The following is a 19341-nucleotide window of genomic DNA, read 5'->3' on the forward strand; positions in this document are numbered from 1 at the left end:
CCTTTATTTTTCTAGGAGGTTTGGCATCACATAGCAAAGTGTTGTAGGGGTAGAAAAAGAGATATTGATGCAAGAAGAACTTTTTTCCACCATTTTTTCATCATGTATCTGAGGAAACACTCCGCATATTTCTTTGCATAAGTTCCTTCTCTTATCGAAACTACCTCCTGCCAGATTAGCCCCATCCTGCTGATGTGGGACTGCAGCAATACGGGATTATACTTCGGCTGGCTGTTCCTCTGCCTGTCTGAGGGATCTGCCGGCAGCCTGGAAGTGCTTTGCATAAACTGCGAGCAACAATGAAGCTCTTTAGTGTTGTGTCTCTGTCTCTGCATTTAACTGAGAAAATTAATGAAAAAAATATAAAGAGGTCACAAAAAAAATGATCACCGCTGTGATCACTTCATATCACTGACAAATACAGAAACTGGCTTTGTCTAATGAGGGCTTGAGTTTCCTTCTATATGATGTTTAACCTCATAATCTAAGTTATTTTGTCAGAAAATGTATTCTATAGTGTGAAGAAATTAATTCCCATGTTTATATAGTAACAGTAGGTGTCTTATTGTGTGTTGTAGCACTGGAAAAAGAGGTGTAAGCAAAGGTGTAAAAGACTAGCACCACATGAATGTATATGTGGAAATAATACAGACCAAAGCACAATAATCTTTACTTTAAACTTGTATATATTATTTAAGCACTTGCTGCAATTAAAATCCTGAAATTTTATTATTCACAGTTAAAGTGTCATGGTGGCTATATCGGTCTCTTATATACTGTCTGTTCTCTGTTACTGCATTTTAATTGTTTGTTGACTCCATCTAGAGACTACAGAAACGCTCATCATCATTACCAAAGTTCCAGAGAGTTCATTCAGTTTAATTCAAATCAGTTTTATTTATATGGTGCCAAATCACAACAACATTCACCTCAGAGCACTTTATATCGTAAGGTAAAGTACACTAAAATAATACAGAGAAACCCCAAGAATCATATGAGCACCTATGAGCAAGCGCTTTGGCGACAGTGTGAATGAAAAACTCCCTTTTAACAGGAAGAAACCTCTGGAAGAACAAGGCTCAGGGTGGGACTAATGATTAATAGCAGAGTGGTGTATAAACACATGGTGAGTGAAGGAGAAACACTCAGTGCATTATGGGAAGCCCTCATTATGGGGCGGTGGATTTTTTCCCTTCAACTTGATCCATTCTCTTTAAGTTGATTCAATAAAATGGCAGCAGAAGCTGAAGTGGGTGGAAATAAACATCAGTACTGAGCAGGCCAGTCATAGTGACTGTAAGCTGCACTGATGCGAAATGTAATTACACTTCAAGGGAAGTGCATTTCAAGCTACAGCTTAAGGTTTCAGAAGGGTTTGCAGTGGATTACGCAGAAGCATAAATCCACTGTCAGGTCAAGATTTTACTACAAAGTCTAAGTATCTCCTCAACAAAAACTTAACTTTATAAAATTACTGGAAACTGTCAGTGCTACCTCTGAGCCTCCTAGTAGACACACCTGTGGTATCACCAAAAATTGATTCTGTTCATCTGGACGTAGCGTTTTCAATGGGAGAAATGTTTCGTCACTCATCCAAGTGACTTCTTCAGTCTCAGCTGACTGCAGGTTTCCCCAATCTTATAAACAGTACATTTGCATAATGACTGAAACCAGCCCACTGAAGGAACAATGGGCTGGGAGGTCAGTTCCTTAATCATAATTATGCAAATTCTCATGACCATTGATTGACAACCACTGACCAAAACCCACTGATCAAAGACCATTGATCAATGGCCATGAGTACCATTCACAGAGAGTTGGGGAATGGTTGCTATCACAGCATTGTAAGATGGCGAAAAAATGTACCCTTAGGCCCCCTCCTCGATTCAGAGATGGTCTTTCCCTTTTCACGTAAATGGCCTCCTTGACTCCGCGCTCAAACCAGCGTTCCTCCCTGTCCAAGATGTGTACATCCTTATCCTTGAAAGAGCGTCCACTGGCCTGTAGGTGTAAAAAGACTGCCTATTTATGCTGACGAGGTAGCTCCTCTGTGTTGTGCCATCCGCTTCGCCAGAGGTTGTTTGGTTTCCCCGATGTATAAATCCTGGCAATCCTCCTGGCACTTAACAGCGTACACTATGTTACTCTGTGTTAGGGGACCCGATCCTTGGGGTGGACCAATTTTTGGTGCAGCGTGTTTTTGGGTTTAAAAGCCACAGAGGAAAAAATGCGTCTCAACTGCTCCGATACTCCTGACACATACGGGATCACTACAGCTTTTCGCTTGGGCAGCGGTCGTCCTTCTCTCCTGGATCAGCTGGAGCTTTCTTTAGGTGTCTTTCCAGCTTTGACAAAAGTCCAGCTGGGATAACCACATTTACTCAGGGCCTTCTTGATGTGCCGTTCTTCTGCCTCCCTGGCCGCTGTATCTGTGGGGATGGTGTTCGCTCTGTGTTGTAGCATCCTGATGACGCCCAGTTTGTGCTCCAGTGGATGATGAGAGTCAAACCTTAAATACTGATCCGTATGTGTAGGTTTACGGTACACATCAGCTTTTAGATGTCCCTCATTACTGATGGAAATCTCACAGTCTAAGAAGGCTAACCTGCCACTTTTCATATCCTCCCTGGTGAATTTGATGTGTCGGTCCACCGAGTTAATGTGATCGTGAATTGTGGTACGTCCTGAGATTTGATTTTCACCCAGGTGTCATCCACATATCTGAACCAATGACTTGGTGGTGTTCCAGGGTAGGAGAGCAAAGCCCTTTTTTCCACTTCTTCCATGTACAAATTGGCCACGATGGGTGAAACTGGGGAGCCTATGGCACACCCATGTTTCTGCCTGTAGAACTGGCCTTTGTATGTGAAATAGGTGGAATTAAGACACAGTTCCAAAAGCAAACACACTTGGTTGATGCTGAGAGTGGTCCTGTTGCTGAGGTTGGGGTCATCCTGTAATCTCTTACGATCTACCTCCAACGTTTCCATGACTGGGATGCAAGTGAAGAGAGATGTAACAACGTATGAGACCATGGTTTCATCTGCCTCCATCGTGACATCTCTCACCTTCTCAACAAAATCCAAAGTGTACTGGATGTGGTGCTCAGAGCTGCCTACCAACGGGTTGAGGTTCAAAGTCAGAGACTTGGAGGTGTTATAGGTGACCGAGTTGATCATACAGACAATCGGTCTTAAAGGTGCACCCTGTTTATGTATCTTCGGTAAACCATACAGACTTGGTGTAGATTCCCCTGGGTACAGCCTGTGGTATGAGGTCCGGTCGATAGCATTGTCTTGTTCTAACTGCTTCAGACAGTCTATCATCCTCTTCCTGTAACCACTTTCTGGGTCTCGTTTCAGGGGCTCATAAGTATTTTCATCACTGAGCAGTGACAAAATTTTCTCATGATAGTCTTTCTGGTTTAGCAATACTGTGCACCTAACCTTGTCTGCCAGAAGGATGATAATGTTGTTGTCATTACTAAGTGATGTGAGTGCCTTCCTCTCCTCCATGGTGATGTTGGATGCTGGGGGCTTTGATTGAGATTAAGATTTGATTGAGATTTAGTTACCTGGATGATTGAGCATGCATCAATATCTGTGGTATCAGTTTTAAAATTCTGCATCACTGCATTCTCAAGTTATCACATCTACAACTTTCAGAAAATTTGAACTCTTACGTTGAGGTTCAGGTCATTGAGATTTGAACTCGTCCAAGATTTATAGTAGATCCGCCTATAGTAACAATTTGAATCTTTTTACCTTAAATATTTACTTTTTTTTTTAGGAGTATTTAATTTAATTTATTTATTTATTTAGGACAGTGCATGTTAATGAACATACATGTAAAAAGAATTACATGAATGTAAACATACCAGATTATAGCCAAGTGCTAATTTCCATCTGTTGTCCATAAAACATAAAAAATAGACATAATAATTCATAAAAAATTCAAAATTCATTCATAATAAAAACTCCATCACCAAACTCACACATACACATCATTCTATTCCCAAATAAAACATTAAAACTATACAACTTATATATGATCAGACACTGGATTTGTCCATAACCAGTTTTTAACCTGTGCCTTAAACAAGTTGAATGTCGAGCATTCTCTAATGGATTGAGGAAGACTGTTCCACAGATGGCCACCCTGGACAGAGAGGACGTTCTGCCCAAATGCTGTCCGTCTGTGGGGTATAAACAAGTCTCCTCGGATTGTAGCTCGAGTGGTCCTGTCTGAGCTTTCTTTATGCCTAATGAACTGCTTTAGTGGTGGTGGAGCAAGGGAGTGTAAGACTTTATATAGTGGGGCAAAAAAGTATTTAGTCAGCCACCGATTGTGCAAGTTCCCCCACTTAAAATGATGACAGAGGTCAGTAATTTGCACCAGAGGTACACTTCAACTGTGAGAGACAGAATGTGAAAAAAAAATCCATGAATCCACATGGTAGGATTTGTAAAGAATTTATTCGTAAATAGGGTGGAAAATAAGTATTTGGTCACCTCAAACAAGGAAAATCTCTGGCTCTCACAGACCTGTAACGTCTTCTGTAAGAAGCTTTTCTGTCCCCCACTCGTTACCTGTATGAATGGCACCTGTTTGAACTCATCATCTGTATAAAAGACACCTGTCCACAGCCTCAAACAGTCAGACTCCAAACTCCGCCATGGCCAAGACCAAAGAGCTTTCGAAGGACACCAGGAAAAGTATTGTAGACCTGCACCAGACTGGGAAGAGTGAATCTACAATAGGCAAGCAGCTTGGTGTGAAAAAATCAACTGTGGGAGCAATCATCAGAAAATGGAAGACATACAAGACCACTGATAATCTCCCTCGATCTGGGGCTCCACGCAAGATCTCATCCCGTGGGGTCAAAATGATCATGAGAACGGTGAGCAAAGATCCCAGAACCACACGGGGGGACCTGGTGAATGACCTGCAGAGAGCTGGGACCAAAGTAACAAAGGTCACCATCAGTAACACACTACAACGGCAGGGAATCAAATCCCGCAGTGCCAGACGTGTTCCGCTGCTGAAGCCAGTGCATGTCCAGGCCCGTCTGAAGTTTGCCAGAGAGCACATGGATGATACAGCAGAGGATTGGGAGAATGTCATGTGGTCAGATGAAACCAAAGTAGAACTTTTTGGTATAAACTCAACTCGTCGTGTTTGGAGGAAGAAGAATACTGAGTTGCATCCCAAGAACACCATACCTACTGTGAAGCATGGGGGTGGAAACATCATGCTATGGGGCTGTTTTTCTGCCAAGGGGACAGGACGACTGATCCGTGTTAAGGACAGAATGAATGGGGCCATGTATCGTGAGATTTTGAGCCAAAACCTCCTTCCATCAGTGAGAACTTTGAAGATGAAACGAGGCTGGGTCTTCCAACATGACAATGATCCAAAACACACCGCCCGGGCAACAAAGGAGTGGCTCCGTAAGAAGCATTTGAAAGTCCTGGAGTGGCCTAGCCAGTCTCCAGACCTCAACCCCATAGAAAATCTGTGGCGGGAGTTGAAAGTCCGTGTTGCTCGGCGACAGCCCCAAAACATCACTGCTCTCGAGAAGATCTGCATGGAGGAATGGGCCAAAATACCAGCTACTGTGTGTGCAAACCTGGTAAAGACCTATAGTAAACGTTTGACCTCTGTTATTGCCAACAAAGGTTATGTTACAAAGTATTGAGTTGTATTTTTGTTATTGACCAAATACTTATTTTCCACCCTGATTTACGAATAAATTCTTTACAAATCCTACCATGTGGATTCATGGATTTTTTTTTCACATTCTGTCTCTCACAGTTGAAGTGTACCTCTGGTGCAAATTACTGACCTCTGTCATCATTTTAGGTGGGGGAACTTGCACAATCGGTGGCTGACTAAATACTTTTTTGCCCCACTGTATTAAACACACTCTTTTAAGTTTCACTAAGTTATTGAAGTTCAGTAATTTATGTTTTTTGTAACACATGACAGTGGTGGTGGGAAGTCAGTTTTTTGTCAAGTAGTTTTAAACTTCTTTTATAAATGTTTTCAATAGTTTTAAGTGTTGTTGGACAAGCAAGTGACCAGGACGTCAAACAATAGTCCATATGAGAGATGATCATTGAGTAAAAATAAGTTTTTGCAACAGTCATATTTAAATTATTACGTATATGGTTAAAATTTCGATTATTACATTTAAGTACCTGGGACACTTTATTTATGTGACTCTTGAAGGATAATGTTGGGTCTAGAATGACCCCAAGATATTTAAATTCTGGAGCTAATTCTACTCCATCCAGGAATATGTTTGACTGCTTCAAGTTTAAGGGGCGTTTTGAAAAATACATACAGACAGTTTTTGAGGTGTTCAACATTAGGCATGAGTCCTCCAGCCAGCTATGCATTAATGCTAAAGCAGCTGCAAGATCTTTTGCCACCTGCTGGACACTATTTGCTTGCGTATATGTAACTGCATCATCCGTATACATTTGAGTAAATATATTTGGACAGACTTCAGGTAAGTTATTGATAGAAAGAGAGAACAATAAGGGCCCAAGAACAGATCCTTGAGGAACCCCTGTATCACAGTCTAAATATGGAGATTTAACCCCGTCCAACACCACACACTGTTTCCTGAGAGAGATATGAGGCAAACCACTGAAGAGCTTGACTGGAGATATTAAACTGAGTCAATCTGGACAACAATATCTGATGGTTTACAGAGTCGAAAGCCTTCTTCAGATCTAAAAATACAGCTCCAACACAGGAACTCTTGTCCAGCAAGCTCTTCAAGTTCTCCACTAACATACACAGGGTAGTATCTGTGGAGTGATGTGCCCGAAAGCCAAACTGCAATGGATGTAATGAGGGTTGGGTGTTTTCTAGGTGAGCAGTGAGGAGTTTAACCACCCACTTCTCAGCTATTTTAGATACGACCGGGAGTATGCTTATGGGACGATAATTAGCCATGTCAGTCTTCACACCTGCTTTGAAAATTGGTGTAACTGCAGCAATTTTCCAATCTGTTGGAACAATGGAGTGTTGGAAAGACATATTGAAAACATGAGTTGTTGGACGTAAAAGTAAATTCATATGTTCCTTTAGGAAATTTGTGTTAATACCATATACATCAAGTGCTTTAGATTGTTTTAAACCTGTAATTAGTTTAGCAACTTCAGTGTCTGAAATATGAGTAATGGTAAACAAATTTTGACCAGCATCATTCACATTATCAGAGCATACGACTGAGTCAAAGCTCTGACTGATCTCCTTAACAGAAGAAATAAAGAAAGTGTTAAAGAATAAAGATAGAGGCTCTCGAACAATAGAGTTATTTACATAAAGTTCAATTGTATTTTTGCTTTTGTTTGAATGACGGCCAAGTAATTTATTTAGGTGTTGCAAGATAATTTTACCATTACCTTTGGCTCTTTCAATTATATTTATAAAAAATTTTGCTTTGGCCTGTCTCAAACTTCTTGTTACTTTGTTCCGCATTGAAGTAAATCTCTGTCTATCCAGAGTTAGACCTGTTTTCAGGAACTGTTTTAGTAATTGATCTCTTGTTTTAATTAGATTCTTGCACTCTTTGTTTAACCAGGGCGGATTAGATGTTGTCTTTATTTTTTGTTGACCTCTAATGGAGTATGTTGATATAACATCCTTGACAATGTCAGTGAAGTGACTGCTGCAGAATTGTGGATCATCACTAAACAATAAACGCTCCCAGTTAACTGATGCTAATGCTTCTGGTCCATTTTGTCGCTGACTTCTTGGTATAAATTCATAAAAGGTTCTCCTATTAGATGAACTATGAAAGTGATTCTTAACCCGTGATTTTATAAGTTTTCTAGAAAATAATATAAAATTGTGGTCTGAAATACCAGTGATAAAATTATAAGATTTAATAATTCGCTCGGGCTTATTACTGAAAACCACATCTATTTTAGCTCTAGAGTGTCTCGTTATTCTTGTGGGTTGTTCAGTGTGTTGAGTAAAGTTTAAAGTCTCCATTATGTCCTTGAGTGTTTTTCTGTCCTTTTAACAGTCCCAGTTGACATTAAAATCTCCCATTATAAGTATTTCATTAGACTTATTATTTATAGTATGATATTTAAGTAATATCTGTAGTTGTTCATAAAAAATATTCTTTGCAGAAGGAGGGCGATATAAACAGATCAACGTAAATGACATTTCTGGGGAAAGAGTGATTTTAACAGAAATATGTTCAATTTCAACATCTATTGGTGAACTAAGTAAAGAGCAATCCAGGTGTTTGGTTTTTTTTACATACACAAGTATTCCTCCTCCTCTTGTTCCAATTCTATCCCTTCTGAATACTGTGTACTCTGGAAAGACAACCACAGACTCAGGAGAAGAACTTGTGAGGCAGGATTCAGAGATACCCAAAATAGAAATAATGGAATTGCTTAGAATATGTTCCAGTTGCTCATGCTTTGGTAACATACTGCGAATGTTAATGTGTCCACATAGAAGCCCCTTTGGTTTATTTTTAGTGTCCCAGATTACTTTAACCTGATTAAATGTCTTGCAGATCTTTGTTCCTCTGTAACTTTTAATAGCAGGATTTCTTGTCCTTTTCTTGACAATGCTATGAGCATTTAATGATGAGAAACCCTTTACCGGAAACTGTAGTTGGGGTACAGCAGGTGGGGGCCAAGGCAGCCGAGGTGGAGGCCCAGGCAGCTGAGGTGGAAACCCAGGCAGCTGAGATGGCAGCCCAGGCAGCTGAAATGGAGTCCCAGGCAGCCGAGGAAGAAACCCAGGCAACTGAGGTGGAGGCCCAAGCAGCTGAGGTGGTAACCCAAACAGCAGAAGCGGAGGCCCGGACAACAGGGGCATAAACACTATTAGTTGTAGATGTAGCCTTACTAACTGGGATGGTGGTTGGAGCACAGTTAGTTGAGGTGGAAAGCAATGCAGAGATAGCTGTGCCCATAGGCTAACTAGGCTAATTAGTTGTAGCCATTCCAAATCACTGATGTTTGAATTAGGTCCAGGATTTAGTTCTATATCACCAGCCAAAAGTAGCATCAGAACAAGTTTCAGAATCTCCAGGGACGATTGTGGCGTATTTAATTGTTCATGTTTACCTGGGGGTGGTCTAGCATGACCAAAATCCAAGAATCTTGTGAACAAAAGATGTTGACTCCATTTGGCTGAGAAAATGGTATAATTATCCAGCTTTCTTGGACCTGTCGAACTCCACAGAAGATAAAAATGTATAAAAACAAAAAGACAAGTTGATGTCAAGATCCAGGGGTTTTTAGATGTTTTTTTAGGTGTTTTTTTTTTTTTTTTTTTGGCAAAAGCATAGGACCTGCCAAGCTGTGTGTCTGCACCCTAGCAGCCATCTTGAATCCAAGATGTAAAAAGGGAAATATTTTATATTTTATATTAAAACAAAATTTCTACTACTGGCTCCACATGGAGATTTATTTGATACAACTCATTCACGGAAAAGCGTGCAGCGCGTTGTTATGTGCGGCATCTTAACTTTAAGGTCAGGTAGACCGTGCTGCACGTATGGTTTCTTTTCTGGTTATCTTTATCTTTAGGCACTATGTTATTAGTAGCCTGTCACAAAAACATGTTGTTTGTTCTCATATAGTTGAATCTGTGAAAAATACCAAAGATGACACGGTTTTAAGGACATAAAATGGTCTTATTGCACCAAAAAGATAATTCCAAAAGAGCTATTTGCTGAAAATTGTGCATATCTCAGCATGGTGTGCAGTGTGTCCCCCAGCATTTGAGGAAACAGGACAAGTAAAGGACAAAAGAAGATAAAATACTATCTTGAGCTGATGAACAGACTTTTGCATACTATATATTACGTAAATTTCTACTTGTAATTGAAATCGAAGGAGACAGGCCCATTGGTAAGATATCCAGTGAATCTGTGTTATCCATCCCCAGTCTACATGCATACACCGTTAGAACAAAGAAATAGAACAAAATAATCTCTGAGGTCTTGAGTGATCGGTGAGGTTGCCAAACAGTCTTACAATATCAAGGAAATAAAAACGGTTTGTTAGCTGGTTAAAATACAATAAGAAAAAAGATCAAACACTGAAAAGGGGGGGGGGGGGGATTTCTGTCCCTCAAGATGACAACAATGCTTTACCTTGGATTTAAAAGAAAAAATGGTATCAGACTTTGCTGACAACCACAGCCAATATTAATGCATGTTTTTATTGGCTGACAGCACTTTGGGGTCTTTAAGGTGTCAGTCAGCCCCAAACAAAAAAAAAAAAAAATCACAAATAAAGTCAGCCACACAGACTTTGAGCCAGAGTGTTTACTTTCATTTCTAATAATAAAGGAAAGAATGTGACTCTTTTCAGACTTTATGTATCTGGGGTCACTTCATGTCCTTGGAGCTGTCATAGTAATGCTCCGATTCTGCCTTTAAATTACATGGGTGATCACTTAAAGGGAGAGCTCACCCCAGAATCAAAGCGTTTTCCTTCTGGACTGTAGTGCAAACAATACTTGAATTTCTTTGCTGTGTGTTGTACAGAAGAAAAAGAAGAAGAAGGGTGGCGTGAAGTGCTCAAAGTGCCACAGAAATTCATTTGAAAAACTCTGCAGACATGTCTCTTTCCATCTGTGAGCGTTTTCATGTAGGAGAAATTTTCTTTCTGCAAAACTACACTTAGCTATCATATATATCTGTATAAGACTAAGGTGTGAACACTGATAAGAGACCAGACATTCCTACTTAGTGTGACACCATCAGCTCATCTCCAGTATTTGGTCAATATTTTCTTGTATAATTTTATTTTGCAGTTTTTCCACTACAGAGGATTTTAAGTCAAGCAACCAAGATGTGATTGAAGTGGAGGCTTTCAGCTTTAAATCAAGGGTGTCCAGGGGTTTCACAAATATTCTGCAGTAGCTTTTTAGGAATTACAGTCATTTTTATACACACCGCCCCATTTTCAGCAACTGAAGACTAATTTTAAATAAAAGGATTGTTTCCAAACTTGGATGAAAATACTTTGCATTCAAGAACACACAGACATCACCATATAGTGTTTCCTCCTCTGATGCTCATGCCCTGCTGGGTCTTTACTGCAGACACCTTTAGTTGCTGCTTGTTTGTGGGTCTCTCTGCCTTTTACTTTCCTATTTAATAGCTGAAATACTCCTCTTTTGGGTTAACATCACGTGACTGGCTTGGTCATTGAAGAATAGACCTTTCACCATCAACAAAAAAATTGTCACTCAGCAAGTAGTTAGCAAGTGTTTGCAGACTAGTTGGCATCTCCCATGAAAACTTCTAGCAACCCCCAGCATCCAGAAACTGCTTCACAACTGTTTGGGAAACACACATTGTTCCTTATCAATGAGTGTCTACCATATGACAATGACCAACTGGTCTCTAGGCCTGTGTGACTGGGGCTTTAGCAGTCAACTTCACAGCAACCCCCCCAGCAACCAGTTGCCAATTGATCAGTGAAGACATTTTATCCCTAGCAACAGGTGGTTGCCAAGTGGTTGCTAGCTGGACTCTAGGCCTTTGGGGCATCAGCTCTGTAAAATCTGAACCATGAAATAATTGCAAGAAAATTAATTTTTTGTTTTTGTTTATTTAACCTTCTGACACTTTTAAAAAAAACAATTATTTATAAATGCGGATACATACGTTTTAATTTGTATAGTTTGTGCTACATTTGGCAATTTTGTGCAATTCAAAAATGCTTAAAATGCATTTTGCGGAGAAAAAGTGACACTGATGATGTAGTGATCTCAAAAACTCACAAAAACTCATGTATCAAATATTTTACACTTGGCATTACAGGGTCAAATCTTCTGGATTGTTCCAACAACAGTTAAATTTACAGCCCTGATACTTTTAAATGTAACAAAACAAAGCAAATCTAATAAACCATTCAAGAACCACTCTGTGTAGAGTACTTCATTTATTTAGTTTCCTGACAACAGTTTAGTATCGAGTCAGTAAAGAACTAAAAACAGCACAGTTGAGATCAACAAGGCGAGTGTGTTTCATAATGAAATGGCTATCTTCTGCTGTTTTTTATTTATTTTATATATTTTATTCATGTTAGTGTATACGTGTATAAAGGTTAGGGTCACAGTGAAGTTTAAGACTGAGGGAGTGGGTGCGTCATTTTAGCAAGCAAAAACTAAGATTTGTCATTTTGAAGAATTATGGAGCATTACTATGAAGCTTTGTGAAAATAAATAAATAAGCAGCAGTTGTTAGGATGAGCCTGAAAGCTAAAAGTAACTCTGTCAGCTTCATTTATAAGCTGGTTCAGATGCGTTTTAGAGGTGTTAGTGCGGTGCAGTGGTAATTAAAAGTGTGAAAGCTCTTTGAGGATGAGAAGTAAGAGCTGATAAAGATTAGAAACAACCTTAACACAATGAAAAGAAAGGAAAATCATCCCTACCTTGATATCCTTGACAGGTTGACACTCAATCTGATGGGAGACTGATGCAGTTTGGTTCATTGTTGTTCCACAAATTCCACCAAATGCTCCTTTATCTAAAAACAGGATCACAAAAAAAAAGATTAAATAAAATTCCTGGCCAAGTTTCCTTCGTCTCCCCCTTCAGCTGCTTCTCAGCTCCGAGCTGACCACGCCACCAATCTGGTGCTGATATCAAATACTAAGAGGCTGCAGAGCTTCTTCGTTGGAAACGCTCTTCCTCGTCTCTAGCTCCACTAGAGACAACACATTTAAGCACACAATCTGTTTTCCCTCCTTTCTTGCTCTCTCTCTGGCAGTAAATGCTCTCAGTGCATTTGAAAGCAGTTCCTCCCTCCCTCTCGTTTCTTCTTTTTCTTCTCCTTTTTCTTCTTCTCTTTCCCTCTATGGCAACTACGAGCTGCTTCGGCTGACAGACAGTTCATAAACCAGGATGTTTGCCAGTGCCTCCCACATGCGAAGATGTTCCTTCATCAGAATGCAAATTTGCTTCAGGCAAAGATTTTGCAGGCGTTTGGTTAAAGTGTTTCTCACACATCAAAGCTTCTTTCAGCGTTTCTTTTCTTTTCTTTTTCTTTTCTTGGAGGACTCGCATTGATGAATTCATGTTCAGCTTTGACCCAGTGAGAACCCGCCGCTGTTTGAGCGTTTATTTCAGCTGAAAGTTGGGTGACTGTTTGTTTTCAGTGAACACACAAAAAGAATACACTTCACTTTAAAAGCAACGCAAAGAAAGACTCTTGACGGATCTACAAAAAGCACAATGGAAAATAATTCAACAAATCCTCCCACCCAAATGCCATTTATAGGAGGTCTGTGAGGAGGTAGTTAGACAAGAAAAAACAGAGGCCACATTTTATTACATGCATATGCATATTTTGGTGAATGTGTTTAGCCATTTTTTTATTAAGAGGCATTAGAACTTTATTAGAGCCACAGACTGTATATAAAAGATGGGCATTGCCAACATGAAGTCACCAATTGGTTTGTGAAGCCCCATCTTGAGGCCTTGAGATGTCCCACTGGGTGGATTTAACTGAGAAGTCAAAGGGACAATCTTACAACTTAAATGTAATGATTGGGATGACAAACTCACCAGTTCAAGACAGAAGCAGGCTCATTTTCCCATAGAATTAGAAACAGCCAGAAATGATTCGCCCCCTGCTGGCCATTAGAAGAAATGCTGGTTTAAAACACTACAACATTGACTTCCCTTCTTAGACCCAGCAGCACTTCACTTTAACATTTGAAAAGCAATTATAAAAACTTTTAAAAGTTAACTTTTCTTTAGCTTAGCTAGTATAAAAAAAGTTAAAAGGAAAATGGGAATTCCATCCATTTTCTCCCACTTATTCTCTCCCAGAATCCAGACGCAGGCCAGCAGCCTACGCAAAGAAGCCCAGACCTCCTTTCATCATCCGGGGGAACACTGAGTCTCTCTGAATCTCTCCAGCATGTCCTGGGTCTAACTCTCGGTCTCCTTACAGTAGGACAAGCCTGAACCACCTTACCTTGCTCCTTTCGATATGGAGAAGTACTGTCTCTACTTTGAGTCCCTACCAAATAAGCATCTCATTCTTTTGGTTATTACCGAAAAAGGTGGGTCCAATTTGTTCTCTGCTCCCCTCACTTGTGAACAAGACCCTCAGATACTACATACCTGGGCACTCTGCCCTTTTCAAGCTGTCACACTTGTCTCAGAATTGTTCCAGCATGAGCTGGAGGCCACCACCTGATGAAGCCAACAGAACCATGTCGTCTGCAAAAAACATAGACGAAATTCTGAGGCCACCAAAGTGAAAACCTTTCTCTACTTGGCTTTACCTAGAAATTCTGTCCTTGAAATTATGAGCAGAATTGGTGACAAAAGGCAGGCCTGGTGAACTCAAACACTATGTGGACCAAGCTCTCATTGCAGTCATACCGGAATCGAATGGCTTGTAGCAGTAGCAGTGAGCCAGACACCCATCGATGTGGGCCAGACACCGCATCCTCCCAAAGCACCTCCCACAGGCTGTCCTGAGGGATGCAGTTGAATGCTGTCTCCAGATCATCAAAACACTTGTATACTTTACACACAAACTTCCACCCACTGTCGAGTATCCTCAAGAGGATAAAGAGCTGGTCCAGTATTCCACAACCAGGATGAAAACCACATTTTTCCTCCAGAATCTAAGGTTAACAAACGTAAATCACGACCCCAGTATGCCAGTCCGGAAGCACCACCCCAGGTCTCCACGTAACATTGGAGAGGCATGTCAACCAGAACAGCCCTACAGGAGCTCATGGCGAATCTTATCCACGCCAAGTGACCCTGCCACAAGGAGAGTCATCTTGAGTTAGGACATTTATGACCTCAGCTGGTTTGGGGTTGTTTTTAACCATAAAAATGTCACCTACCATGAATTTGTCCATTATTCTTTCTTTGTTGTGACAAAGATAATGGAAAGTGTAAAAATATATTGATGTTTCTGAACACTTTAATTTTATTGTACTTTCTGATGTTTTGAAGCTCAAGTAGCAAGATTTACTGCTGTAGAAGCTTTCAGGCAGACCTTGAGTGATACTTGCATGGCACTCTTCTTTTGTAACTGAGCACTCAAACCACTGTTAACTAGAAACCATATTCATACATTCAACCAGTGCTTTATTCTATGCCTTTAACCACTTTCTAAATATCACATATGTATATCACACCACGATTAGGAGCAATTTGGCATTCTGTTATTATGCCTAAGGACACTTTCAGTTACTAGAGGACCCATCAGCAGTCCTGTGTAAAAGAAGCTTTGGTTAGGACTCTGCAGTCCTGTTAAAAACTAAGTGCCTTCATTGTTTACTAGCTTGTAGAACTACTTTCAGCAGGAACAACTTGAAGTAATTATTTTCTTTATGACTTTATCAGTCACTCAGTCATTGGAGAGGAATTTAGACCCATTCTTTTTTGCAGTATTGTTTCAGTTTATTGAGGTTCATGCACAGCTCCCTTAAGATCCCACCACAGCATTTCAATCAGGTTGAGGTCTGGACTTTGACTGGACCATTGAAACACTTTGATTTGCTGCTGTAGTTGGAATAGTTGTCCTGTTAAGGCAAAGCTTTATCTGTCTGTCCTCATATTTGACTCTAGGATACTTTGGTATATAGAGGAGTTCATGATTGATGGTATCCAGGTCCTGTGGCTGTAAAACAAACCGAAATCTTCATGCCTCCACCACCCTGCTGACAGCTGGTATGTGCTGTTTGTGCTGACGTGCTGTGTTTGACCAGACCTGTCCACTTTGGTCTCATCTGTCCAAAGGATACTGTTCCAGAAGTCTTGCAAATCTAACATGTGCTGCTGTGCTCTTCTTAGCGAAAAGGCTTTCTACTCGTAACGCTCCCAAAAAAGCCACACTCGTTCAGTCTTTTTCTGTTCATACTGTCATCAACTGTTCACTTGTGCCAATAACAAAGGACTGTAAAAAAGCATAAGAGCTACATCTCAGACTCTACAGGCTTCAGTTAGCATCCTAAATATCAAACATTTATCTTCTTAAGCACTAATTTCCTGCAGTTCTTTTGTTAAATAGTTGTCCAATGGTACAGGTATGAAGATGCAGGTTCATGAAGTTTAATCTGGATAAATTTACTGGAGCTCTCAGCCACCATGGCTACACGGAAATATCCAATAAGTGCTACATCTGCAGCGAATTGAGGCCCTTGCTTTAGTGTTGTTGACATCAATCATTTATTTTACACATCGGGTTGTGTAAGAGGTCTCATGTGCAGATCATAAATCACTTCCTGACAGGATGTGAACGATTAATGAATGTTGCCATGACTCTGCCTCCCACTAACCATACATACAAAGAGCATGTTAAACCCTCAGCCTCTCTTCCCAGATTTGTTATTATTTGTTACAGTAAACTGTTGCCTCCATTAAAAATGTATTATGCTGATTCATAGTTGATGAGCTGGCTAGTTTCCATGAGACTAATCATATTTATTATCGGTACAATCGCCCTCATTGAGCACATGAAGCTTTTATCTCTATAAACACTCACTGGCCTGCTTGTATTGGATTTCAATTCACTTTGCAGATAATGTCAAAGGTTGAAAAGAAATTCAAATATCCAGGAGCCCATACTGCACAACCTTCAGCTTTTCAGTTTTGCTTTTTTATCAAGCAATTAATCACAAATATATTTTTTTACTTATAAAGATAAAAAAAAATGAATTCGTAATGGAGAAAAAGGTCAGTGTCATTTATATTCATATACACACACTTAGAGGCCACTAACACAAAGCTCTAATCAGTGACTAAACCAACTCCATGGGTTTAGGCATGTGGGCTTGATCAAGACGATCTGCTGAGGTTCAAGCTGAGCATCAGAATGAGGAAGATTTAAGTGCCTTTGAATGTGGCATGATTGTTGGCCTGAGTGTTTCAGAAACTGCTGATCTGCTGAGATTTCCCCATACAACCACACAGAATGGTCAGACTGAAAATAGACACGTTACAGTTTCTGCTGCAACATTCAGACGAAATGCAAATTTACGTCTGAAGATAGATAGAATTCTTTCTTTCTTTCTTTCTTTCTTGTTTTTGATTCATTAAAAAAAAAACAGTCTGCAGAGGGTTTCATCTTTTCAAGCAGTCCCATCTTCCTCTATGCCATCTGGAGATCTCCGAGCTCCTGTATGTATGAAATACATGTAGAGCGACCTGCTCCCACGCTCGTGCAACACCAAGCGACACCAAACTGGTTGCCAGCATTCATGACGTCCACAAGGACAGCAGCAATGATCTTAAACTCTTTAACCTCGTATTAGGCTCAGCTGAGTCAGTGCTGTCAGTCAGTGTCGAATGTGCCCCTAAGTAAACTGCATTCAGGCCAAGCAATCATTACTGTCTTGGGCTGGCACTATTTCTGTTAGCAGCAGAATTTGATGCCACGGAATAAGAAAACATTGCTATTTTAAACATCTGAGATATCTTTATACTTTACCTGCAGTCCTTGTCTCAGACAATTATACCTAAGTACGTGGATATTTAACTAACAAGCTCTTGGAAGAAGTTTAAGAAGCCTGCAAAGAAGCAGCAGACTTTGGAGAACACATACATAAACCAAATTAATCTGTATTTAATCTTAACACTGTTCCCCTGCAGTTCTAATTGCTACATTTATCTTCATTATTTATTCCTACTTTCAGTTCTCACCAACCATACAATTCCCAATTTGTGCATCTATCATTAGTTTGTTTTATTTTCCTCCAATTAAGAATATAGTTAAATTCATACTGTGCTGATTTTCAGTAAATAATGAAATGTTACTAATCACAGTGGGACATCTTTAATTACAGCAGTGGCGCAGGAGGCGAGGATGCTGAGGTTAATCAAGACAAATGCCTGATTTAGAGTTAGCCATTGCATGAAAAAGTACTTCAGCACTTTGTTGCCTAAAGTGCACGATTTCCGAAGAAATGCCAAGACATTTGTAACATTTGTAGGTTTACCTTCCACCTTTCCTGGCTGAAAGCAGCATTATGCATCAAAATCTATAGTGACTGCACGGTCTTCTTAGCCCCTTATAATTTAACTCCATTTTGATTTTTAACTTTATTTTATTTTATTTTCCTGCATTACATTTTGGGGCATGAGTTTATCTTTTTTTAAACACAAAAAAGTAAAAAAAAAAAAAAAGAAAATGACCAAAAGAAAAGACCCAATGAAAAAAAATTCATTGGGTTCTTTTCGAATTCTGAGATTAAAGTCAGAATTCTGAAATTTTTTCCCCCATATTTCATTTCTAATTCTGATTTCTTCTCAGATTAAAGTCAGAAACCTGAGAAAAAAACAGGTTGATTTTTTTTCATAATTCTTACTGTAATCTCATAATTTGGAGATTAATCTCACAATTAATCTCAAAAATTAACCTGAGATTAGTCAGAATTATGATATTTTTTTTCATATTTCTGTCTTTAATCTCAGAAGTCTGTTTTTTTCCTTAGAATTTTGAGATTAATCTCAAAATTCTCACTTTAATTTCATTATTCTGATCTTCCTCCTTAGAATTCTGAGATTATGATAATTATGAAGACAATCTCCTAATTCCGAGGTTAGAGTGGGAATTTGGAAAAAAAGTCAGAATCCCAACTCCTTCTTCTTCCTGTGGCTGTTTGCGTCTCTGTGTGATTATTTTTGTAGGAGGTTTCTTTGTTGTTACCTTTTGTCTTATTGCACTTTTTTGCATCACTTTATGTAATTTTGCAATAGTCTGCACTGAGTAGTTATTTTTTTCCTAATCACACTTTCTCTTCTCTTCAGCGGTATTAAAGAAAACACAGCTGCACGTGATCATCATTGATGCTAAATCAAGGAAAGCCTCAGATGCTTGGAACTTGTTAAAAGTAGTATTTAACAAAGCCCTTGGCGAACCTGATGCACCCACAAACTGATGCAACTGAATTAAATTCAGCTGTCATTATGATTTTTAACCTAGCAGAGTTTCTTCACTGCAAACAGTTTCAAATCAATTCCTTCACAAATGAGTCTTCCGTCACAGAACCCATTTTTGTGCATTTTCTGTGTGTCAGCAGATCAGTTAGACAGCAAGTTATTTCCAAAATACCGTTCTAATGGGACTGTGGATTCCCCGCTGTGCTTGTTCCCGCTACGTTTGTTTCCACTCAAGTTGAATCAGATTTAATTTTCACACCTGTAAAGTACAAGGCACGGTAGAGACAAAAACATAAAGTGCTTGCATCCTGTGCTTGGTAAATATGAAAATGTAAAGTCCATCCATCCATCCATTCGCTTCCGCTTATCCTTTTCAGGGTCGCGGGGGGCGCTGGAGCCTATCCCAGCTGTCATAGGGCGAGA

General features: G+C 39.7%; 1 protein-coding gene across 1 annotated transcript in view; it reads right to left on the reverse strand.

Annotated features, from left to right (window-relative positions):
* LOC102311857 (inactive dipeptidyl peptidase 10) overlaps positions 1-19341 on the reverse strand; it is a 139011-nt gene that overhangs the window by 115186 nt on the left and 4484 nt on the right. The window contains exon 2 of the mRNA XM_014332884.2: positions 12438-12532. Coding sequence (XP_014188370.1) covers positions 12438-12497 — 60 coding nt within the window. The 5' untranslated portion in view covers positions 12498-12532. The remainder of the gene's footprint in view (positions 1-12437; positions 12533-19341) is intronic.

Source organism: Haplochromis burtoni, unplaced genomic scaffold (genome assembly GCF_018398535.1).
Source record: "Haplochromis burtoni strain Fernald_Lab_line unplaced genomic scaffold, NCSU_Asbu1 Contig_39, whole genome shotgun sequence".
NCBI lineage: Eukaryota > Metazoa > Chordata > Actinopteri > Cichliformes > Cichlidae > Haplochromis > Haplochromis burtoni.